We start from the raw sequence: 25,220 nt of genomic DNA, 5'->3' as shown, positions 1-25,220 counted from the left end.
TAAGTTAAATATAAAGAGTGAAAGTACAACGATACAACAGACACCGATACCACCATGCCGCTGCGAGAAAACCAAACTGAGCGCGCAGGCTGAAAGTGAACGCACACATTCACACATGTGTAATTGTGTGAGTGCAAAAACTGTGTGGAAACCCCCTGCTTCTACATGCCCCTCGTCTGAAAGTCGCACATTTTTTCATTCTCTTTGCTAACAGGATAATCATTAAAATACAGTAGAACGTCGATTATCCGTGGGCGGATTAACCGGCGGGCAGCTTAACCGTGCGCATAAATGTGACAGCAGTTCAAACGTACGGAGAAAATTTTCAGCGATAGTCAAGTGGACAACTAGTTTTTTGTGCAGCTCTGTAGTGTCCAGTTGTATTTTCGAAATTCATTTTTGTTCATGAACAGATGTAAAAGCTATAGTTATTGATTAAAATAATCAGCCTTACCGGCGAACTCGTTCATTCCTGGGAACGTTCGCCGCGACGCTCATTTTCACTCATTTCATAGCCCTCTAGATAAAAAATTAGAAAACCGTATAGATTTTGTACTGGCCAACCTAGCGGTACAACCCTGTCCACTCACGAGCGACGAATGTTTCTCGTCGAACGAGTTCGCCGGTTCGGCTGAATATTCTACTAACGATTAACCGATTGATTCAAAGTAAATTAATCATAAAACTAGTGAATTTTATAATTTGTATATGAATTTGATATTTCTAGGACCATTATCCGTGCAAATCGATTAACCGGCAACCGTCCGGTCCCGAGCTGCCCCGATAATCGACGTTCTACTGTAATTGATTAAATTTAAATTGTTGCGTTCTGAACAGTGCTCCTGCCGAAATCTGCCAATATAATCTGGCCACACTGGTCCGCAGGTCAGGCGAGCTTTTTGGCGGCCACCGTCGCAAAACCGTCGCAAAACGTCAAAACCGACGTCGCCAGCGAGCGAAACTCGCAACGATTTCGAGGCGCTGGCGACGGTCGTTTTTGACGTTTTGCGACGGTTATTGACCCTTCGAGCGAGCTTTTGCCCTGCGGTCCAATGTGGCCAGATTATATTGGCAGATTTCGGCAGGAGCACTGTTGAGAACGCAACCATTTAACCGTCTTGTGTACGACCAAACAACTTTACGTAATCGTACAACCGCCTACCCGGGTAGGCCATACAATTTGTATGGAAGAATGATGTTTTTTGTGATTAAAAGAGTATATCTTTTGAATTTGTTGTAAGATTTGAATGAAAACTGTCTTATAGGTTCATAATAATGTTTTATAACATATCGTTGTAAAATTAGAATTTTAAAAATCCCATCAATATTTTTTTGAATTAAAAATGTGCAGTACCCAAGCGCCACAGATTAAGCTTAAACGACTGGAAAATTGAATATCCATAGAAAAAAATGAAAGCTTCACAGCTTCATTGGTTTGATCAATAGATGGCGTATTGAAACTGATTATTATATTGCTATCCTTTTCTTGCAATGTGTTTCGACAAGTTTCATCTTATCATGACCTATATAGCCTTCTAACTTTCCGAGCAAAAATCTATATGAATGGTCGTGTGGTCAGATACGTGGGTATCAACACCAACGACCATTACTCAAATCTCACTTGCTTCAGTACTGGTGGTTTCTATTGGAGTTTAGTATGTAAACAATCGTATCGCCGTTCTAGTTCTAGCGATGCATAACTTCAATGCGAAACCATACAACAGTACAGAGGAAATGAGAAAGCTATCCTCCAAGCGATAAAGCTCAACTGGTTGGGGTATCCCACCAACAGATAGTGCCACCAGCTTTTTTAGCTATTCATTTTTTGCTATTTTTAGAATGAATGAGTCGTTTGCCGTCTGCTAAACGAAGCCTTTCTATATTCCGTTTAGGTAGAGAACTTGAGTCGTTTAGAAGCCGTTTAGTGGTCGTTTAGTGGATTTGTGGCACTTGGGTAAGGCACGTGTCTGTGCTCCATCGCATGCGATTTTATCGTACGTGCTGTCAAACGCTTTTTCGTATAATATTGCGATTATTGGGGTGATTTTAATATTAAAACGATTATGAAAATTAAGTTGAGATTGTTCCTACAAAACAACACACATTTAGTTTGACAGATAAAATCGGATGCGGCGTCCGACGAAATCAAAAATTTTTGATTCCATCGTACGACGAAATCGCTCGTCCGACGTTATCTGTCAAATCTGATATAAAATTTTGACAGGCCTTCCGATAAAATCGCATCCGATGGAGCACAGACACGAGCCTAACTCCAACACTCCAACCGGCCTTGCCGCATGTTTTAAGTGGATGAATAGTCTTTTTCTAAGTTTTACTTACGTTTCTTTCAAAAGTTATATACATTTTTCAATTGTTTTGCTTGTTGTATAAACATATATGTTGACGATCTATAAAATATACTCATCTGTGTTGTGTACAAAAACAGTGCAGTGTAACCGCGACTCGATGCTGTCGTGGAACTGACAGCATCCGACGTCCGAATGGCCGTTAAGGGCTTCGGGAGCGATCGGGCTACCGAGGGTTCGCACTCGATCATAGGCTGCGACCCGACACACACAACAGTCTTGTAGCATATACAGTGGAACGTCGATTATCCGGGCAGTTCGGGACCGGGCGTTTGCCGGTTAATCGATTTGCGCGGATAATGGTCTAAGAAATGTCAAATTCATATAAAAATTAAATAATCCACTAGTTTTAGTATTAATTATCCTTGAATCAATCGATAAATCGTTAGTAGAATATTATTTTAATCAATAACTATAGGTTGTATATAAATAAATTTCGAAAACACCACTAGACACTACAGAGCTGCACAAAAAACTGGTTGCCCACTTGACTATCGCAGCAAATGTTCACTGTACGTTTGAACAGCTGTCACATTTATGCGCACGGTTAAGGCGGCACTCTAGTAGCAATCGAACACGACATCCGACACGAACAAACCCATATACAGGTGTCCCCCGAGATACGACTGTATTTGGGACCGAAAAAATGTCCCAAAACAAGGCGTAAGTCGAAAAAGTCGTATGTCGAATATCTATGAATATAAAGTTTATAACCGAAGTTGAAGAGTTGGAATTTATAATATCGTGTATTTTATTTAAAATAATGTTCGATAATGTAATAATTATATTTTTAAAACCGTACACAATATAGATATTCAAGATAGGGCAGTTGTGGAATCTTTGGAAATGTGTGTATAACGGTTATCAGCGCAGATATTCTAAAAAAATACATAAATTCTTGTCAATGACAACTTTTAACTGTCAAAATCAAAATCGTCGTATCTGCGAATCGTCGTAACTCGAGGAGGTCGTAACTCGGGGGACGCCTGTAATCATATGGAGGTGCACTGTCAGACACAAACAAACAAACAAGACAAACATGTCAAATCCCATACAATTTTTCATGTTCGATGTCGTGTTCGATTGGTGCTAGAGCGCCGGGTAAGCCGCCCGCCGGTTAATCCACCCCCGGATAATCGACGTTCTACTGTATGTTATTTATATTAGAATAAAGTGATTGATACAGAAGAGCCGAGTGTGTCCTTTAGTATCCTCAATTGTGCACCAGTCCGAAACACAAAAATCTGTTTTATTGAAAACTGGCTCCGACCGGCTCCAGACAACTTCGGAACCTCCTCCACTCCAATCCAACGGAGCCGGCTCTGCACCCACGGCTCCGAAGCTGACTCCGCTAAAGCTACTCCGGAGCCGGCTTCGCACCAACTACTCCACGTTCACGGCTCCGGAGCCGGTTTTTACAGATTGCACCAAAACAATCATATTAAATATTTTTTAAAACAGGAATATTCATAATTAGCTGAGTAAATAATGTTGAAAGGAATCTATAAAAAAATCGATAAGTTTTGAACATTGTTCAACAATCACACAATCACATCGGGTGTTATATTCTACACTTGCGAGATGATAGATTCGTTTTATACGCTATCATACAATGCCGTCTCTATTTGTTGTGGGCAGCCGTGCCGACCTCTGGACTTGCCGTGGCAGTTGCGCTGCCACCGGTCAACGTCCAGGGGGACGACAGTGTGTCACGCACACTGTCGCACACACTAAGCAGCGCAAGGCTTGTTATTTTAAAGTGTATTGTGTATTGTGTATCTTATTTATTTTGTATGTTGTATGAGTGTAATAAAATATTTAAGTACAAAAGTTCTAAACATAAAACTATTGAAACGTTAGTCCAGAGCCGTTGGTCCGGAGCCGTTGATTCATCGCCGGCTCTGGAGCCATTGATTCGCCGCCGGCTCCGGGCTGTTGGTACGGAGCCGGCTCCGGAGCGGTTGGTGCGGATCCGGCTCTGGAGCTGTTGGTGTAGATCTGGCTCTGGAGCCGTGGGTGCCATTGGTGCACTCCAAAACACCCATTCCTATTCGGCAGTAACACTATGACAAAAGTATGAATGTATGTGTTAACTTTCAGCCAATTATATTTCGTTTGCCTGTAGTGGTTGGTATCATTTTAAAAGAGATGATTTCAGTGTTAATTTCAAAATCTTGTTACACATCATGCAATAAAATTTAACTGTACACAACTGTAATACAACATTTGAAAGAAAAGAAAAATACATAAGCATCCACTTAAAACATGCGGCAAGGCCGGTTGGGGTGTTGGAGTTACTGCACATTTTTGATTAAAAAAATATTGATAGGATTTTTAAAATTCTAATTTTAATAACATTATTCTAATTTTTCTAATTCTAATAAAATATTATTATGAACCTATAAGACAGTTTTCATTCAAATCTTACAACAAATTCAAAAGATATACTCTTTTAATCACAAAAAACATCATTCTTCCATACAAATTGTATGGCCTACCCGGGTAGGCGGTTGTACGATTACGTAAAGTTTTTTGGTCGTACACAAGACGGTTAAATGGTTGCGTTCTCAACAGTGCTCCTGCCGAAATCTGCCAATATAATCTGGCCACATTGGACCGCAGGGCAAAAGCTCGCTCGAAGGGTCAATAACCGTCGCAAAACGTCAAAAACGACCGTCGCCAGCGCCTCGAAATCGTTGCGAGTTTCGCTCGCTGGCGACGTCGGTTTGCAGTACATGCGACGCCGGTTTTGACGTTTTGCGACGGTTTTGCGACGGTGGCCGCCAAAAGCTCGCCTTGCCCTGTGGGCAAAGTGACCAGAAATAGCGATGTATATATATTTGGGTTTGAAGGAAAAAATCTCAATTTTTTGTAATCATTGAACGATGAAACTCAGCCAAACAATCTAATCAATCTTAATAATCCAGCGAAAATCAAATTACAGCACGTTCGATAAAATCGTATCCAATGGAGCACTGCAGTGGCCCTAAGCGGTCGCGTGGAGCCCCAAGAAAAAGAACTTGCCACCACTGAGAAAAAAGAATGAGCATCTTAGTTATTCTTTGGTTTAGAATTCCTAGTACCATTTTCAGATCAACACTTCAGAAAGACCTTCATTTGTGTAACCGCTGAACCAAATCTTATCCATATCCTAGGTAAAGGATGCATATTCTTTTGAAATGGAACTTTAATTTTGCGCATTAGTACACCCCCCCCCCCCATCACGCTTAACACTTCTTTCGCTTTTACTTCTTTCAACGCGAGTTAAGTTTCGAGTTTTAACCTACCGAAAACTACCGATAAAATTTTGATGTGCCTACCGAAAACCGCCAAAATAATCTGGCCACACTGCCCGTGCCGTCGGTATCGAGCAGAACGCGAACGGAATTCGTTAGCAAATTGTGCATATTTTAAACCTCGTTGCAAGCATAATTACCCTCGCCAAAATGTCTCCAAAACGAGCCTTTTACCGCACGGGCGACGCCATTTGCGATGAGGTGCTGGGATTGCTGGAAAAGTTCGCCAACGAAACGCTCGCCAAGCAGGACCACTTTCGTGTCGGTATGTCGGGTGAGTCAAGCACAAAAAACACACATTTTAATTTCAAAGTGAATTCAAAGTTATTTACGTGCCCCCGTGCGTGACGGTATGCTTGAGCAAATGCCTTTTAAAATCGCTCACTCTTACTCTCCCTACCCCTTTCCAGGTGGTTCGCTGGCGGACATTCTCTGCGAGGGCATGTCCGATCTGCGGTCCGATTTCAGCAAATGGCAGATCTTCTTCTGCGACGAGCGTGTCGTGCCGGTCACCGATAAGGAGTCGACGTGGGGCATCTTCAAGCGCGATCTGCTCGCCAACTGTGATAACATACCGGAGAGTGTGTTCTTCCCGGTAAACGCATCGCTCGATGTGAACGAAGCCGCAGCCGATTACGAGCGAAAGATCCGCAAAGCATTCGGGCTGGAAAAGCCGGAAGAGGTGCCATCGTTTGATCTGTTGATTTTGGGCATTGGCCCGGACGGACACACGGCCTCCCTGTTCCCGAGGCATCCGTTGCTCGGGGAGAAGAAAAAGCTGATTGCACCGATCGAAAACTCGCCGAAACCGCCACCGAAGCGTGTGACGATGACGCTGCCCCTGATAAACAATGCCAAGGTGTGCCTGTTCGGGGCGCAGGGCCGTAGCAAGGCGGAAATGTTGAAGGTAAGGCCGTGGGCTGTGTGTGGGGGTTGGTTATTTTGAGCTTAAATCCATTTGTAATAAAATTAATCTCTGCAGCGTATCGTAGCGGACAGGGACAGCTCGCTGCCGGCCACGCTGGTCGATCCACATAAGGGTGAGCTCATCTTTGTGGCGTGCGATGAAGCAGCCTCCCTCATAGAGGGTGACCCCTTCCCACGATCATAATCGCGAACTCCCCAGCCTCCCACTTTTACGGTGCCTTAAGAGCAAAAGTGCGCAGCTCGGATCACAAAATTCCAAACACTTGAAAAAATTCCAAAATTACACACCATGGCATTTAATCATCACGTTCGTGGCGGAATGGTTTTTTATTATTTTACTTTAACTTTATTCTAACTCCTTTTTCGTGTGTGTATGTGCGTGTGTACAATAAATTACAACCAATACTAATGAATACGTATCACATAGCAGTAACACCGTTGCGCGTTTTCACCGTTGAGAACGATTTTAAGTTAAAAAGTAGAGGAAAAAACATATTTAGCAATACTGTGTAAAGAATTAAAACCGCTGTGAGCCGTCCCGGTTAAGGTTTCCCTCTAAAGTCAGTCCTCATCGATGAACTTTTTGTACTCGTAGTGCGTGGCGGGATCAATCGGACCCCAGGCAGCGGTCGGTTTGAAGGCGTTTTTAATTTTCTGTGAAGAATTAAACAAATAGTTTACATCCGAATTTATGGCGAGCTAGTTTCGGGTGCCGTACCTCGTTGAGCGATTTGCCGCTCTGCTTGTAGACGGCGTAGGCCGCCCAAATCGGGAGCTGCAGCAGCCCAAATGCAAAAATGCACCAACCAATGCCTGCGGGGATGAAAGCAGCAGCAGTTAGATTTATTCTTTTAATCATTAATTAACATTTTTAGCTCTTAATGGCTCATACTCACCGTAAGCGACTGTAGGATAAACGTACTGCTTGTACATGAGCGGCTCGAGCGTGACAAGGTTGTAGATGAGAATGACAAACATCAGCAGAGGCGTGATCCAGCGCCAGCACAGACGCCAGTACAGGTTGGGCCGATGGCCAAGCATAAACTCCGTGTCCTTGCACAGTCGATCCACGCCGTAAACCCACCCGATCGCGATCAGTTCAGCAATGGCAAGCACGAGCGCGATCGATGAGGCGCCGTAATAATCCACCAGCTTCAACACATACTGACCGCCCTGAAATGAACGAGAAGAAAAGGATTTTTAATAATTATATATTTAATTATAGAAGCTGAAGAAACAACCTACCGGCGTCACGTAGATGCTACCGAGCAGCACGCCACAGATGGCAATAATCGTGGCCGCCTGCCAGTTGCGCACCCGCGGGAACTGATCCTTTATCACCGTCATCACGCACGACGTCATCGCCACATTGCTGCCGATGCCGAGCACAAACAGCATCAGGAAGAACAGCACCGAAAATGCTTGCGGCAGCACCTCGAACTTTGCGATCGCTTCCGGGTACGAAATAAATGCAAGTCCCGCATCGGATTTCACCACATTTCCCACGTCCGATAGATGTCACGTTGTACACCCGGCCAGCAGCGACGTGAACGTATCGATCGACGTCACGATCGTCGCATCGCGGTACACATTGTGCCGGAACTTGTTGTACGACGAGTACATGATGATGTTGCCGAAGCAGATCGACAGCGAGAAGAAGCACTGCGTGACGGCGGCGTACCACACCTTCGGGTCGTAGATTTTGTCCCACTGGGGCTTGAGGAAGTACACGATACCGTCCACTGCACCCGGCAGTGTGCAAGCGCGGACAAGCAGCACCGTCATGACGACGTACGGGAAGAGCGCTAGGAAGTAGGACGCTTTGCCGGAGCTTTTAACACCTGCAAAAGGGGTGAAGCGAATTTATAGGAAAAAAGTATTGGAAAATTGAAGAAAGAATAGTTTTCGTTACCTTTAATGAGGGTGAGGAACACGAGCGACCAAGAAAGGACCAGGAATAGCGTTAGTCTCAAATCTGGAAGTCCGATTCCATCGTCAATGCCATCCAGCTCCTTCAGGACTACCTTGCTGGAAGTAAACAGAACAGGATGAGTGCCTCTAAACTAGTGACTACTCCAGCAACAGACACAAACCCCTGTACGACGCTACATTAGACAAAACGGGACGCAACAATCCAACACCACGAAACTGACCACCGTAACACCGAACCCGCTAAAACTTACGTAAAGTAAAGCTCCGAACTACTGGTCAGTGTGCGATTGGATGAGCTGTCATTAGGGCTTGCACTGCCGGCCACGGAATCGATGCAGTTCGGATGCCATTCCGAGCGACAGTGGGCCCACGGGAGCGGGTTCATGAACGAGTCGATCATGTACCGTGCAATTAGTGCCATTAGGGAGGAGTAGTACGTGATTAGAGCGGTCACCGAGAACAGCTGCCCGTAACCGACACCTTGGCGCGTCAGAGAGAAAGAGGGAAGAATGCGGTTGCAGTAAGTGTGCTACGGTAATTTCTGAGAGCGGAGATACACGCCGAACCGGGTGTTAGTGGAGAACGTTTAGTAACGTAATGTTGTACTAAGAGACCCCTCTATTCCTTTCCATTCACCAATCTGTTATCCCCGTTTCGAAGAGTTAGAGTCGTTTCTACTTCCATTTTCAAATGTCCATTGACCAAGAAATAGACAGAGGCAGAGAGAGAGACACCTTCGACTTACGTAAAGTACAGCTCAGCGGAGGAGGTCCTGTTCGACAATACGGTTCCGTTCGCCAGTTCGCTCGCCATTGTGACGTTGCGCGACCCGGACGGAATGCAGCTGCCGGCCCAGCTGTCCTCACAAACAGCCCACGGCAGGATGCTTTGGAATGAATCGAACAGATACCGCAACGTGGTCGCCATCAGTGAGGCGTAGTACGTTGTGACGATCGTCGTCGACAGTACCTGACCGTAACCGACGCCTGGGAGGGACATTTGGTGGTTGGATTTTGGGTTGAGGATTTTACAAGAGCTCTCCAATTGCTGAAGTCCAAAGGACGCCTCCACTTACCTCGCATGATCGGTGCCATATCGTACACCTTGACGCTGCCCCGGCTCGAGAACTGTCCGATAATCATCTCCATGTAGTAGACGGGTTTGCCGACAAGCAGCAGCACTATGATGTACGGTATCACGAATGCGCCGCCTCCGTTCTCGAGCGCTACGAACGGAAACCGCCACACGTTGCCCAACCCGACCGACATGGCAATGCAGGACATCAGGAACTCGACGCCCTTGCCCCACTGATCCCGATCGGCATTGGGCTCGGGTATTATGGTGGTAGGGACTCGTCCCGCATTTTCCTCTGTAGATGGAGTTGGTCTGGGGACAGTTTTACCTCCTACAGCCAGCTCAACATCAGTAAGGGGTAGTCCTCCGTGGGTGACGTGAACTCCATTCGGTGCTGCCGGTGTAGTCCAACGGTACTGGCCCGCTATCGATGGGCTGTTGTCCCCGATGAACCCATTATTATCCCGTCCTTCCATGGTCGTAGGGTGTGGTGGAGGAGTTGGCAAGTGCGCGAGAAGAAGTTGTTTATCTGGAAAAGAGCAGATAGTAAAGTTTATTTCGAGGTCTTTTCGGCAGACTCAAAAACAAAAAAGTTAATGCATAATTTATTGCAGATCGTTTAATCTCTGCCAAAACAGATCCATTGATGGTTTTCATGGAATTCGCAAACCGCAAGTGCTTGCCAGAAGAAAAAAAAACACATTATCATGCAGCATCTTAATAGCGGCACTCGTAAAGCGGCAACCATTCGACATTTTTTGAACAACGGGGTCAACATGGTAGAGATGGGAAGTTTTGGAGATGAAAAATAACGAAAGGTATTCGGTTACTTTGTCATGAGTAGCTGGTTACAGTACGTAATCACCGGTAGTTGTCGGTTGTCGGATTGAAAATGAGGCAAATGCTTTAAAGAAACTACATATTTAGAATTCCAGGAACTAGTTACAAGAAATGGTTAAGAGTAATGCTTCCTGATCCTGCTTCATCCAGACCAAAGAAGCGATCCGCATGGCTAATTTGTGGCAAATTTAATACCAGAAACATCTATAAGATTCTATATTTTATTAAGAAACTAAAGGTTCATTGAGCAGATCGGAGAACCAAGCCCAGTAGCTCAGCATGATCTATAGAAGATTCTTGTCGAAGAGATTAACGAGGAACACGATGACCTTTGTGGGAGACGAGCATTTTAAGAGGATTAGTGTCCAACCATACTAACCCTGCCAATATGCAACCGTTTCACCCGATTAAGAAGCTATATGTCAACTTGGAGGAAACAACGTATAATTGGATGAATATGGTGACCAAACAACTGATAAACCTGCAAACAAGCTTCATCTTTTCAGCTATGACCAAAGAACCGGTTGACAGATCGTTTTTAGCAACTGAAAGATTCAACAGAACAACGATTGAAGATACTGTCCAGGGAAAGACATCAGTTCCCGGTGAATAGGATAGCATGGTGGTCGTTGTGGAGATTGGCATTTTGGTAGTACCCGAGCATAACCCGTAGCTAACCCCTAGCTTGCCACAGTTGAGATCTTTTGAGCCAACTTGAAGAGGTAAAAGTTGTCACAGAAACTGAAACTGAAGAATACGTCAACCAATTTCAACTTTGCACCTCAGATGTTTTGTGATTAGTTACTGCTTTCAGCAAAAAGTAACTGATATGCTTGCTACCAGTTACGGTAGATCAGATGCCATCTCTATACGATAGAGCCGCTAGTGTCAGACGCATTGCCTCGGCTGGTTAATGAAAAGGCATTAAAACAAGTTTTCTGCACGAACGAGCCCGGCGTGTACCTTCACAACCCCTCCTTCGGCTCTCCATTGCCGTTTCGCACTGGGCAATCGTAAGGATTTAGAGTACGGTTAGCGAATTTCAATGTCACCGTAACGGACATCACGGACATCGTTGGTTGCGTGTTTACCCTCGTCGAGCCATGGTCAAGTTCAGGGAATCGTTGTGGAAGGATGTTTGCCTCGCCAGCAAAACAACAACAACAAAAAACTTGTCTCACCACCAAAAAGGCGTCATCGAACCCGGTCGGGCACGTGTAGGGAATGTTGCGATAAAATGCGGATTATTTCAGCATGTTTTGTTTTGCTCTATATCAGGTTGCTCCAGGAAGGTTCCAATTTCTTCTGGCACATCTGTTTAATCTACAAACACACTTTATTTACGCTTTATCACAGTTTTCTTTCCCTTTTTTCAACAGCAGTCTTCCTAAACAACGATCTTCAGACAGTGCCGCCTGGAAGCCTCGGATATGTACTCCGCGGACACAGCCCACGCTTTGCCACCAATTCCAAGAATGATCTGCGTAATGTTCGTGCCCTGCTGGAGTATGACGCGATGGTTTTCGGCCTTCAGCGAGCGGCCCGGCGTCCACTTCACGATCGCACCGTCACGTTGCAGCACATACAGCAAATTGTTGCGGAAATCCAGAGTCAGCCCGGCGGGCCGCCCGAGCAGCCGCCCGAGATAGGTGACGTTCGTTTTCATGATAATCTTCCGCACACCGTCCTCCGGGAAGGCGAGCTGGCGCAGGTTCCGGATGGGCAGGGCAAACAGCCGATCGCTCACCGTGTCGGCCACGTACAGCCGGTTCAGGTTGACCGTTACCTCGGACAGTGAGATCGGATGCAGTGAGGTTTGGTCGCTTTTTCTGGACGAAATGATTGGAGTGAGAGTGGTAAGCGTGGAATGCAATTCCGGAGATGAAGGGACGGTCATACGAGTCTTACTGAAATTGTAGCTTGCCGATGGAGCGTTTGAACAGCGAGTACAGCAGCACGTAGTCCTGATCGAACAGCGTGATGAACGCACGTGTGTCACCGTCGCTTGCCGGTACCGGGTCGACCACGATCGCATGGAACCGTTGTTGTTCAGCGTCAGCTGTGGGAAATCGGTGCTGGATCTCACCCGTGCCCGGACTCAGCAAGCTACGGATGACCAGCTTCGGGGGGCAGGCGTTCTCCCCAGCGCCACACAGCACCCACAGCCGTGCCAACCGATCGATATCAGTGCCCAGCACGTTCGTCAACCCGCGGCACGATCCTCGTTCATCGCCGTCGGTTGAGAGCACGCGCGACCACTGGTACCCGACGGTTTCGGGCCAGCTCGCTTCCACCAGCGACACTGTAACGCGACAGGTATGTTAGAGCTAAGCCCCCTTTTTTGATTGTGTAACACGCCGCTTTATCCACTACTCACCGTTCGATGACTCAATCGTTAGGAACGCCCTCGAGTGGTACAGTGAAACGTGCCGCACGCGGAACCGATCGATCCCAATCGTGCGTAGGTCCCACGAGTGGACGAAAGCTGCTAGGAGCGTACCTAGCAGTACCGCGCAAAAGATGCGACACTTCATCGTGAACTAAAGCGTCAGCGCCAGCCACTGTTGTTGAAGTGGGGCCGTCTGTGGCGTGTGCCGTTGAGTGGCGCATACCTCTCTTTCGAGAAATGGGTTTCCGCTGACGTCGGAAAAATGCTTGGGACAAAGGGGGGACATGGAAAAACATGCGAACATGGCAAGGTCGTTGCAGAGGTTCGGGTTCAGTCGGTACAGCGGTGAAGCTAGGTCGGAATGCGGGCAGTTTTACAGTGGGAGGAGGTACACGCTGGACGTAACTTGAGATGGTGTTAGGTGATAAAAGGGGTTAACACTGTGTTGTAGTACGTGCTTTGAGATGGTTTGGGTAGTCGTTTTGGAAGTGTTTTGGAGATCAATCAGCTTCAATAAACCGCTCAAGTTAATAGGGCAGTGTGTTGTGATCTAGTGGCTGCGATAGACCCTAATTTTGAATTATTGGAGACCCAATGCTCTCACTCAGTTATTTGAACAGAGTGACCAAAACAACATTATCATGAACATCTACATAACAACGAAGGAAGTATTTTGGAATGGTTGAATGAGTCTGAAATCTCTGTTGTTTATCTACCTTGGCATCTCATTAAAACATTTGGAATAGCATTGCAAAGTATTTGTGCTGTAGATCTTTGCAATTAGGTCTATTGTTTAAGGGTTCTCAAAACAGCGAATAGATTGCTAACATGTTTGAGATGTCAAGAAAGCATTTTTTCATATGAAGTGTTGTCGAAAACAACTGCTTCTGTGTTGCATAACGTATGTGTTTTCAAAGATGTTAGCGTTACTCAAAATATATCAAAATATATCGCTCCTTGAGACCAAAATACCTATAAAATACAAATAATTTTGATTAATTTAGGTAATTTTTGCTTACTAAATTGATTGTTTATTTAGCTTACCAATACTGTTTTTATACGAAATATATTTCTCTTTTGAAATTAATTTAATAATTTGATAACAAGGCTCAACGATGCTATTCTTCCAAGGAAATTTATATTAAAAATATATCTTAAAAAAAATAGCATTGAGCACTTATTACTTCATGTGGAGTTTCTATTATCTCCATCTTCTATCTGATGAACTGGTCTTGTATATGTATAAGATGTAAACTCAAGAAGAGTTATTGCAAAAATCACTTTAAAAACCCCGTACTAGGGCACGTGTTGACAATTCAGTCCTTGGATAGAAGAAGAAACTTCCGTCTGGACGAGGAAACGGCTCATGGCTGACTACCTACGAATTGATATATCACATTTATTAACCCCTCCCCCCCCCCCCATTCAATGTATAATCGACACATGCATTTTTATTTCTTGGGTGTAGAGAAGAAATGCCCCGGCCTAGCTAGCTACGCCATCATTTTTACTCATGTTAATTTGTACCACGTAAACTGAATGTAGTCTACGGCGATACGACGAGAGTCTGACGTTTCCCTTCCCTGATGAAAATTGAACACGTCCGTCCTTGTAGGAACAGTCGCGTCTATTCAATAGACTACCGGGTTGTCTGATCATGGCCACGTTTGAACTAAATAACATGATTAAAAACACCTTACATACCCATATGAATCGGTAGGTATTCGGGATGTAAAAGTTTGAATTTAATAATGTCACAATTTTCTGTCATGGTCTTTTCAGACAAATATACCGATATGAGGGAATCGTATGCAGCAAATCATTCATCCACATAACACAAAAAAGCACATTAAAACCTTATCAAGGTGTAATTACATTTATTACAACTGTCACTGACCCAGTGAAATAGTTCGGATTGCCACCAATAACTATCATTACGATGAACAATCGCAAAAATTACTCCTCCCTCTCTAATAATTCTACCACCATAGCGCTAAAGCTCCAACGCACTCGAACCTCTGAATCAGTTTGCTTAAGCTGCACATCAATCAAATTGCCCACTCGCAGCAAAACCGCAACAATCGCCCGATCAGCGTCATTTACATATATGCAAAGTATGTGCCGGGTGCGTGTACGTGCCCAGTTGCCCGCGGTGAGCCGGATTCACACGCCGCACCGGTCCCGTACGATGCCTGCCGGGTGTGAAGCGGTTTTTGCTGTCGGTACAGTTGCATTACTAAATTGCACTACAAACACGCAGAGAGTGAGAGAAGTACTGATGCGATCGCCATGCGATCGCAAGGTGTTAAAGGAAGTGTGTGCGTGTGTGTTTTTATGATGTGTGCAACACAATCAGCATGTCGCGAATGTCGCGCTGATGATGCTATTGTCGCGCCGTGTAATTGTCGGCATGGTCGCGAATACTAAGTGACCCCGGCCCGGTTTCAGTTCCTCTTGTTGAACTGGCTAGACAACGAAAGAACCGCATGGTGTAGTGATCGACACTCGGTTGTTCGATTTTACCCACGAGGTCGATGTGGAACTGCTAGCTACGTTGTCGTGCCTTTTCCTTTTCCTCGATGTGTAGGTCTAGATTTGGTTAAACTCGATTAGCTCCAAAGATGGAACACAGAACAATAAATTACTAATTGCATAACGCCTTGTTCGTCTTTGCGAGCGTTATTCGGGCTAGCCTTGAGAGTTGTCGCACGTGAGTTATCGTTGCTGTGATCAGATTAGTAGCGTGATGCACTAGCGATGCTCCCACGTAGCCCCGAGTACATGTTCACCTCACGTAAACCCATTGCGCGCTTTATACGGTACCGGTCGGAAACAACTTCCGATGTTTCGTTCCGTAAGTTGAAGTTGCAATGTGCAGTACGACGGCGGTTTGGTTGCGCTTTTCCACCGTGCGTCAAACAGTCACGAGTCACGTTGACATCGAAACCCAGAGCGCTTTATGATCGTGCAGAAAATTGACGATAAAAACCAACTCCACCCTCAACACTCAATGGAGGTTCTGAGGTTGTGTCCAACCACAACGGTTAGGTTGTGCCCTGGCAAAAGGGGCAATAAAGCGAGTCTCGATTGTCTTTGTTTTGTGCTAACACCCAGTTGGCACCAACTGTTTAGTCAACCACAGCAAGGTGCCTCAGTGTTGCCGTGTCCGAACGGGACACCGTTTTGTTAATGATTTTACAACGACATCTGTCTTATCTGTATCAAACGACGGAAAGACTGCCACCATTATGCCTTGAAGGGCGCACCGTGCGTTACCGTGTGCAGGGGGAGAGGGTGTTTTCGTGCGCAAAGAGAGGTTTTGTAAACGGTCTTTGCGAGACATTGATCCACTTAGCGCAAACCGGAACTCGCTCATGCTGAAGCACACCAAAGCCTGCACCGAAAGCCCATGCTCCAGTCTACATTCCAATGTAGGTGGCTTACACGAGGAACTATTGGAACAGCTCGAGTTAGGTTTTGTTTTTGCATCAGCAGGTCCCTCAACGTTGGGTCTGTCTGACATTTAGCTGGAGGCGCTCCAAGAGTTGTACGGCTCGGTGGTAAACAAACGCGGCTACGGAGCGCGATCTTGTTGTTTGTTTACTTTCCTAATGTGCCTTCTTCGCTTTTGGGGGAACGTACGCTGAAGACGGAGAAATATGCATAAAGAAATATTTTCTTCGGAGGCCTAAGAGGGGGAAATCCCCAATTCCCACTACAGACGTGCGAGAGAATCGGTTGTTTTGTTATTGGGCTATCGTTTGTTTTTGCCCAGACAGGGCGATGCATTTTCGAGTGGTATTGTCATTGAATTCCAGCGCTCAGCGTCTGTTCAGGTTAGGTCTGTCTAATAAAAAGGTGTTTTGGCTTTTATTTTTACATCCTCAAAAACAGATTCTTGAAGTGGACCAATATCATGAAATGGGGTACTTCTATCATCATGCCTTATCTTCCGACAAAGACGTCTTATTCACTTATGGCGAACGAAACGTGATTTCTTGAAGACAGCCACTCCATTCCGGGGCTTGGTTTTTATTGACTATTGCAAGGTACTTCATAAAGACGGCAATTAACCATTCGATCCGATTGTACTGTGAAGATCGCAAAATTGCCCTCTCATTAGGGTCACACTTCTTCCCCTCCCATTCAGCAAGATGGAGGTAGTAAGTGGAACCTTAGACAGAATCAGAACACAACGCGTTTATTTACCTTGGCTTAATAGGCAACAAAAACGGCCCTTGGAGTGTGGGGCAGCAACACACACCTCTTACCGTCGGATATAGGCATTAACGTTTGCTGCTGATGCCGATCCCTCCCCCCGTTAATCATTTTCTCATCTGTTATGTAAATTATGCGAATCAAAACCGACTCTCCACAATCCAATTCTGCTAGCAATCCGTTGCTGTGCTATAACTCTAGCATCGAAGGCATGTTTTGTTTGCTCAAAAGGCACACGAGGCTCGGTAATCAGTATCGAAGGCAACTCTGCCCGAAGAGATCGACAGACCCAGATCTGTGTGCTTGCCTAATGCAAGATCACAATCATATCGCTACTAAAAAAGCCCCACTTTCGGGCGGAAGGTGTGAACGATGGTTTTGTGGCGGTTTGCATAATGTGTCTCCTTCCTTTTTTTCTCTACTCTCGATCGCCCGAGCGCATCATCATCGTACCTTTGCAATCGATTATGTTACAACATGCTTCGTTTTACCGCTTCTTTTTTTACCTGTTACGATGTTGTTAGATCCTCTTGCCGGGCGAGAACGACCCAAAAGCCCGACAAAACGATAGTAATCATTAGTGCGCGCGCGCGACACCACGGCAAGGCCACGCGCGGAGGGGGGCTACAATTAGGTCCGATCGTAGGTCCCCAGGCATGGCATGATGTGTGCGGTGGATCGAATGTGTGCGAAAAACATAAGCACAACCTACTAAACTGATCAGATGCTGCGGATGGATTGCACCGTTTGAAGGTTTACGATGGAAATTCGTGACGATCTCCGGTGGAAGATTACGAACGGTAGCTTCTTTGTGTTCGGCCATCGATCTCTCCCCGCCTCCCGCCTCGGTGAATGCAATATGTAAAAAATCGTAACTCCTAGCACATTGATCGAACGACCGTGTTTGTGTGTTAGCGAGCGCTTCAACAGAGTGTCGTTAGACGATAGGGCCTAAAATAGGAGAGTTTGGGACATCAGGGCGCGATGAAAACAGTTTCCAAAGCACCTTGATAAGGAAGTGGTGTGGGAAATGGCTAAGATTTTCCTTCGATTTGTTTGTCCATGTTGAAATTTGAAACGAAACTCTCTTGCTACCACTCTCCTTTCATTTGTTTAGTTGAAAGTTTGTTGCTCATGGTTATTGATTACTTTTGATTTGTGTTTCACGGTAGTAAATTTTTCCAAAGTCTGCTTTCTTTGTGGCAATGTTTTGGGTTGGATATTCATCGTCTAGTAAAGTTTGACAATTTATATTTGTTTTAGTTTGTTTTTATTAGCAAGTCTTACTTGTAAAATATTTAATATTGTTTTATAGAACTATTATTTTATTATTTTTCATCAATCTTTGAGATCCTTGAACTATCATCGAGTTAGTATCAAATTTAAGCAAAAAAAATCACCAATTTCATGTTTATAATCACACTCGTTGTGATTTTGTATGTAAATGATGATTAGATACGAAAATAAGCTCAAAAGAATGATTTTAACCAATCAACAATCTTTAATTATATTTATTCTTAAAAAGAACTGTTGATTAGGCTTTATGCAAAAAATAGAGCTTCGTCTATCATGGAACAACCTCAATTAGTTGCTAGCTTTAAGAGCGATAAGGGAGGGTTCTTAAATGGGAATTGATACCACGTCTTGCCAGACTGAATTCGGCGTACATGCTTACAGGACCATTTGACAGTACATTCATGGTGGCGTTGTAATTAGATATGGTACTTGCAATAGAAAATTATCAAAACTTCACATTAAGATGAATTTAGCTTTAAGTGTTAGAGCTAGTTTTGCAATTTTAACCTTTAATGTTTTAAAACGTATCTATAAAGTAAAAAAAAAACAAATTTGCGCAAAATTATCTTCCTTCCAAAAAAATCTCAAAATGTCAACGTCCCAAACACTTTCTTTATCTTCGCGCTTACATGCAGGAAGTCGACCCCCATCGGTGAATTATGACACTGTTATGACTGTAGTTAGATACACCGGCCTAAAACCTTTGCACAGCATCCTCATAAAAGTCGCTGTGGTTTTGTCCGTCTAGTAAGCATGACTCGAACACTTTTTCGACAATAGAGCCAACGGTCTCCGGAGTACACTCGGCGATAGCGATCTACTCGCTACACCATTCGCCCAGCACCCACTAACAGTCACCAACGGTCGTAAACCTTTTGCTTGGAATAGCAATGCACGAGCACGAACGGTTCATTTGCGGTGCGGTCGGAGGTGCCGCTGTAAATGCCATTTATTTGATTATTTCTGCCTCTTTTAGGAAAGCGTCTGTGGGTGAGAAAACGTTGAAAAAAATGATTGAAACTCCGCATTTTAGTTGCGTCCTTAAACCTTTCAACTTCCGGACTTATCGACGCATTAGGTCGCAGACACCGCACGACGTTGCGTTGCCGGATGGATGAACGCCATCAATGTGTGTAGTTAGGAGCAGTAGGTTCGAATGCAACCCTACTTGTTCTGCTTTTTTGCCTTGCTCTGTACGATCCCGCACTTTCAAACAAGGCACACGAACAGACGCGGGTTAGCTGGGTTAGTGTTTGCGGAATTGCTAAGCGGTGATCATGAACGAGAAATCGACATGGTGGCACGCTGCTGCTTTTTTTTTATTCTACATTTTGTTTCACTCCTCAATTTAATGATTCAAGGAAAACGGGTGCATGCCTTGGGCCGCCTCATGATTGCTTGTTGTTGCCGGGACTGAGAACGCCAAGAACGTGAGCGACTTTTGTTCTGCGACTTCCAATCGTGTTTGCCCGTCGTTTGCCCGTTCTGAATATTATTCTTAGTTCGTTCAGGCTGCGGGCGATGTTGTTCGCCAACCCCGGGGTGGTGGCGTGCCAGTGTGTGTACGCGTGTACTACCACTTCCTGTATGGTTAGTATGGCCGTTCGGTGGCAATAGCGATTCTAAACTGCTCGAGCCCGTTTGCGTGCCCGCAAAAGGGGCAGCAGGAAACAGGTTCACCTGAGACAAAGCGATCTGATCGGCGATGATTGAGTTGAAAGTTGACGCTCGGACCCGGGCCGGTTGCAAGACGGACATTGATCTTTCTGTTTGCTTTTTTCGGGACAGGTGACAGGATCGGGTATCAAAAAGACCGTCATTAAAGACGTACACAGAACAAGCCGAAAGGATAATTGGTGATACTGTTCTACATCAAATCATGGCGACGAAACATTTTTTGCATGTTTTGATAGACATTCAAATATAAAAAAAACTCAAATGTTACCATTTTAATACCATTCTATGGGATACGTTTTGTTTCAAATTAAAAGGGATAAATCCGTTTGATAATTGGATTGTTTTCTTGAATGTTTTGTTTTGTTTTGTTTGTTTTGTTTTGTTTTACTTCAATTTCTTATCAAGAATGTTTGTTTCTTTTTAATTAATCACTTGTTAAAGTTTCCGAGTACTTTAATGCTTTTTTATCTATTTAATGTATTTATTTTTCGTGTTTATTTTCTTAAAAACACCTAAGCTTTTAAAGCTTACTTTTGCATGTTGTTTAAAAAATAATTAGCTTTGGATCTGTTTCCTCGTTATTCGATATAATTATTGTGTGTTGTTATTTGATCTGTGTTTTTTTTTCTTATAATTTTTCCATTATTTTTGCAGAACATAACTTTATATGGCATTTTTTTAAATGTAGATCGTCATTAAGAACCAATCGTCATTAAGTGCCTGTTAATGAAATATGACACATGGTTCTGATTATTTTCACATTTTATAGCTTGTGTTTTGCTTGTTTTTTGTTGTGATAAAATAATTAATAAATATTTTTCAAGTCATTACTAAATTAAAAATCTTTTGAAAAGTAAAAGTAACATAAAGTAACACCCAAAGCTTTACCAAAATTAACCGCAGCTATTGCAAAATAACAAAATTAAAAATGCGGAAAAGGGCTCTCAAACTATCGAAAGGTAATCGAAAATCGTAAAAGTGCTATATTGAAACAAAAACAGCTTTTAAATTTGAACGCCAACTACCGGCATTTAACCACCGACAGACCCTTCAGCATTAAACAACAACAAAAATTAATCAGCTAAAAGAGCTTACGAGGGCGGCACAAGAAGAGGGGAGGAGGGACCCCGTTATGAACTTGAAAATCGGAGCGGAATAAGCAGCAGTACTACTACTGCTACTTCGGTATCGAATGCAGCGTCATCGTCGTCGTAACATTGAACTCGATTTCTCCCCCAACGAAAAGTGTTGGCGGTCAATCAAAAACCATACAGCCACACAGAAAAAAAGACCATTAAAGACCTTGCATTAATGACCGATCATTGTACGGTTTTGAGCGGACCCGCCGGGCTCGTTGTGTACAAACAAAACCCATATGAAAGTGAGGAAAAATAGGTGACAAACAAGGATTGAGTAAGGAGTGGATTTAAAAATGAATATTTATTCGTTTGTTGTTGTTTTGCGTGAAATAGAATTTACGCAAATGGAAATGCTTACGTATGAAAAAACGTCCCAAAAACAAGAGGCTTTTTCTATCTCCAGAAAGATACTTACCTTATCGTAGTTGCATGCATATGCTCAGATTTACAACGCAAATGAGAGTTCTTTTTCTCTCTCTTTTTCTCTCACTGTTAGCAGATGATGATGAGTAAGAAGAAAAAAAATGGCAAACGATGACCAGCAATTTGTGTAGATTTCGCAAAAGGTTTTGTCCGGCAAAAGGTTTGCAAATAGCGCAAACCCCCGCGTCTTGATATTGTTATTCGTCGGCGGGCTGTCGTCTCCACTTAAAGCACACACACGCGTTTCGAAGGCTGCTGCCAGAGATGAAGGATGTACGTAACGAAATGCAGACACAACAAAAACACGACAACACGAAATAAAACATTAACCGTCACTTAATGCTTTTACTGTACAATTATTGTTGAAAGATTGACCCGCTTACGGTCAACTTTAGGGCACCGAAATGACATTGACTAACGATTGACTCGGATGGAATTAGTCTAGGATAGAAGCGGTTCAAAAATTCAAACACATTACACTATACGGCACGAAAATCAATCGCCTGCTTGTGCCTTAATTGCATAAGGGAATAAAAAAGCGCACGAAATCACTCCTAATAGGCACACGCGTTCAACACGAGAAACAAAAACTAAACAATCCTCTTTGTAAATTAAGCTCACAAAAAAGAAGTTCTCCAAAAACACTGTCTCAACACACCTTTGCTAAAGCTTCATCCACACTTTGAATGGCATCGAATTCCAATTCCGAAACAGCTTCAGTTTAGATTGGATGAACGATTGACGGTGTTCTCGTCTGGTGTTCGGGCTAAAGGGAGGTAATTGAACCGGTGACGAGTGAACGAATTTTTGGACTACCATTACACGGTCGAATGGAGACACGAGGGAAGTTTTGTTTTTTTAGCTGGTGGCCAAGCGTCACGCGGAGCCTTCGCGAGAGTAGAGAGAGGATAGGTTTGCGCAAACCGAACGCGACGGCTGCTGGATAGAAACTGAAAGTCCGCTTTGGCGCGCGAATCGTTTTTAAACGTGGCCACGCGGCGGCTGCTGTTGGGTGGCTGCCGCTTGGAAGGGTTCTGTTATGACGCTTATCCGTTGTACGATGTATAATGTGAGCCTTTTTGCATACCACTGTAATCGGATGATTGAGGTAATATTTCATTTTTCCTTTTATACTATTGCAACATTTTGTGTTTGAAATTATAAATATTGTTCATTATTTGGTTTGAAATTGGAAAATTTTGTGCGGAAAATCTAACCCATTTGTGTGCGAGCATATCGGTATCGCATTGTACTCGGGACGCACTACGCAGGAGCTTTCGAAAAAGCTTCTGCGAAAGCTCCAACACAGATGCCTTGGGTTGCACGTTGCGTGCTGTTTGGCCGTTGGAAAATGAAAAGACGGACGCACGTGGTGGCTTTAAAAAAAGTTTAAAAATTGTGACAATATTTTTTAATAATATTCAAAGAGTGATTTAAACTACTAATATATAGTAGGAACATGTGTGTTTAGCTACCAAAGATAGAAATGTGTATTAAATCATATAATGATTTAATATATGCTTTAAGTTCTAGTTTTTGTTTCTTACACCTTACTATACTGCTAATAACGATTGCTTTAAAAATGGATTTATTGTCGGCTGGTTGTAGAAAAAAAAACAAAGAGAGATAATTTCTTTCCATAAGCATACTTTGAAAGGTTTAAGCTTTTTTGCAAAAATCTATCGATGGCCTTGCGAGGTACCGTCAGATGGTTAAGGCTTAGTTATATGCGTGTTTTTAAGATCTACCTCGATTTGTATAAATTCCTCCTCAGTTTTTGCAACAAAATCCTTTGAGTACAGCTTTTGCATCTTATTGAAAAAGAAAATTTCGATGAGACGCAGCTGGGCGATGTTGGACCGGTTCGCGAACAAGGGTGTCATAACGAAATTCACCCGGAATTCATCTAAAATGGTCGCATTGAGTTTTGGCGCCATTGCTTGCTGCTGCGAATCCAGTGAACGTGATATGTACTGGCTCCTGATATGTTCATGTTTTCCAAGTACTATTTCACTGTTTGGCCGGTTGCATCGACCTTCCGGCCAAGCGAACGCAGCGAAGTAGCGACATTTACTTCGGTCTTCATTTTAAGCATTCTTTGGAGCTTCTTGTCTCTCAGGAACGTAAGCCGTTTAGAACTGTGCGTTTTTTCGATGCTCTGATTGTTGTCTAATAGTGCCAAAATGTTGTAGATACCGGAACAAACTTATACGACATTCATAAACTGCAGCACGGAGTCCCTTTGAAATGCTACGAGGTGTCGTTATTTGATCGCGCACGCTCCTGAACGAAGTAGCTTTACTTGCTTGGCCATCACGATTAGAGTTGGACTGATAGAGGTTTCTAATTTTATCCACTGACTCATGGGATACTATTATTGGAAGTATAATTAACGTTTCGTTATTAAATCCATGATAAATTGACAATTGTCAATTCGTCCATTTTTATTAAATGAAATCATTAAGATATGAAAATTGATTAAATTATAGAGATAATAGCATCTGGTACGCAAAACACTTCTTCGGCATGTTTTAATGAAACATTACATGTTTTTTTGAGAATTTTCAATTCTGAATGATTCTGATTTCTGAATATTGTATATAAATATATTTTTTTAACAGGGCACATTATTTATGTACTTTTTTAAACAGTACTCGAATTGACATATTTGTACTAAACAGTACAAATACATACATCAGGTAACGAATTCAATATTCCATTTCTCACTAAATTAAATTGTTGCACAATACCTTATATCGTGTACCTGTGTACTTGTGTTAATTTTTTTCCTATTTTATTTAAATATTTGTTTTTGGTATTGTGTAAAGAATTGGTATATCGTTTTGATCAATTAATTTTTTGATTTTCTGTTTTCCTTCCTGTTCTGTTTTACTATTTCAATTTATATTCGAATCAAATTGCTGTGTGTTTTCTTTTCAAAATGTAAATGATGTTTACATTTAACTATTATGTTAAAAAAATTAACTTTAGCATGTTATTTTCTTTCCATTTTAATAGTTAAGCTATTTGTAGCCATTTCTAATAAATTGTTGCCTCTGTTTATCAAGATCATAACAAAAACTAGACATGAAAATGTAATATATAATGTCAGAGACTCCAAAACCTGTGTCTGATAAAGCGAGAAACCGTCCAAAAATAGTTTGTCGATTAAATTCATTTTTGAGTATTGCTGCATGTTAAAATCGGCCATCGTCATGGAAATTCTTGCTTACATATGTATCAAATTGAGTGTTAATCAAATTGGAAGACAACATTGAACACATTCACAGCCATGCAAGTGTGAAACGTCATACCCTTACGATGCGCTCGTGTGAGCTCTAAATTAAGTTCCACTTTAGCATCATTAGCACCTTATTATTGGGGATGTACAACAAAGTAGAACCTGCAGAAGCGGTCGAATTCATTCACGATTTGTTTTTTTTTTCTTGCCAAGCCGATTGGTTTGTTTATGCACCGTTTTAAACGCAAATTGATAAATATCTTGTTTTCGCACTGTCACGAAAGTATGTCACTTGGATAATAATAAATTTAGCTCATGATTGTTTCGATACAACACGTTTATCTACCACGCGACGGGATACATCTTGGATGGTTGTGCTGTAAAAATGTGCAAAAAACAATA

General features: G+C 43.2%; 3 protein-coding genes across 3 annotated transcripts; 1 reads left to right on the top strand and 2 right to left on the bottom strand.

The window, feature by feature from the left end:
• The first annotated feature begins 5,699 nt into the window (after nucleotides 1–5,699).
• LOC120901520 (6-phosphogluconolactonase) lies at nucleotides 5,700–7,002 on the top strand. Its single transcript, XM_040309540.1, has 3 exons — nucleotides 5,700–5,936; nucleotides 6,073–6,569; nucleotides 6,645–7,002. Exons 1-3 carry the CDS (start codon nucleotides 5,813–5,815, stop codon nucleotides 6,771–6,773), a joined length of 750 nt encoding a protein of 249 aa, XP_040165474.1. The 5' UTR covers nucleotides 5,700–5,812; the 3' UTR covers nucleotides 6,774–7,002.
• LOC120901518 (sodium-dependent nutrient amino acid transporter 1-like) lies at nucleotides 6,885–22,526 on the bottom strand. Its single transcript, XM_040309538.1, is given in 8 exon segments — nucleotides 6,885–7,243; nucleotides 7,308–7,402; nucleotides 7,486–7,762; nucleotides 7,835–8,430; nucleotides 8,502–8,617; nucleotides 9,267–9,507; nucleotides 9,597–10,124; nucleotides 21,570–22,526. Coding segments are annotated over 7 exon segments (1,893 nt in total). The 5' UTR covers nucleotides 10,072–10,124; nucleotides 21,570–22,526; the 3' UTR covers nucleotides 6,885–7,150.
• Nucleotides 11,739–13,796, bottom strand: LOC120901519. Its single transcript, XM_040309539.1, has 3 exons — nucleotides 12,813–13,796; nucleotides 12,344–12,737; nucleotides 11,739–12,264 (listed from the first exon to the last, which is right to left on the bottom strand). The coding sequence occupies exons 1-3, from the start codon at nucleotides 12,967–12,969 to the stop codon at nucleotides 11,823–11,825; spliced, it is 993 nt and encodes a 330-aa protein (XP_040165473.1). The 5' UTR covers nucleotides 12,970–13,796; the 3' UTR covers nucleotides 11,739–11,822.
• Nucleotides 22,527–25,220: the final 2,694 nt, after the last annotated feature.

Source organism: Anopheles arabiensis, chromosome 3, assembly GCF_016920715.1.
Source record: "Anopheles arabiensis isolate DONGOLA chromosome 3, AaraD3, whole genome shotgun sequence".
In the NCBI taxonomy this organism is placed as follows: Eukaryota; Metazoa; Arthropoda; class Insecta; order Diptera; family Culicidae; genus Anopheles; species Anopheles arabiensis.
Note: the sequence above shows the minus strand (reverse complement) of the source record. Positions and strands in the feature narration are given on the sequence as shown.

Coding starts and splice junctions, on each gene's coding strand:
- LOC120901520 (XM_040309540.1), top strand. CDS start 5,813: ATGTCTCCAAAACGAGCCTTTTACCGCACGGGCGACGCCATTTGCGAT. Junction 5,937..6,072: donor CTTTCGTGTCGGTATGTCGG/GTGAGTCAAGCA, acceptor ACCCCTTTCCAG/GTGGTTCGCTGGCGGACATT. Junction 6,570..6,644: donor GCAAGGCGGAAATGTTGAAG/GTAAGGCCGTGG, acceptor TAATCTCTGCAG/CGTATCGTAGCGGACAGGGA.
- LOC120901519 (XM_040309539.1), bottom strand. CDS start 12,969: ATGAAGTGTCGCATCTTTTGCGCGGTACTGCTAGGTACGCTCCTAGCA. Junction 12,738..12,812: donor AACGATTGAGTCATCGAACG/GTGAGTAGTGGA, acceptor GTCGCGTTACAG/TGTCGCTGGTGGAAGCGAGC. Junction 12,265..12,343: donor ATCGGCAAGCTACAATTTCA/GTAAGACTCGTA, acceptor CATTTCGTCCAG/AAAAAGCGACCAAACCTCAC.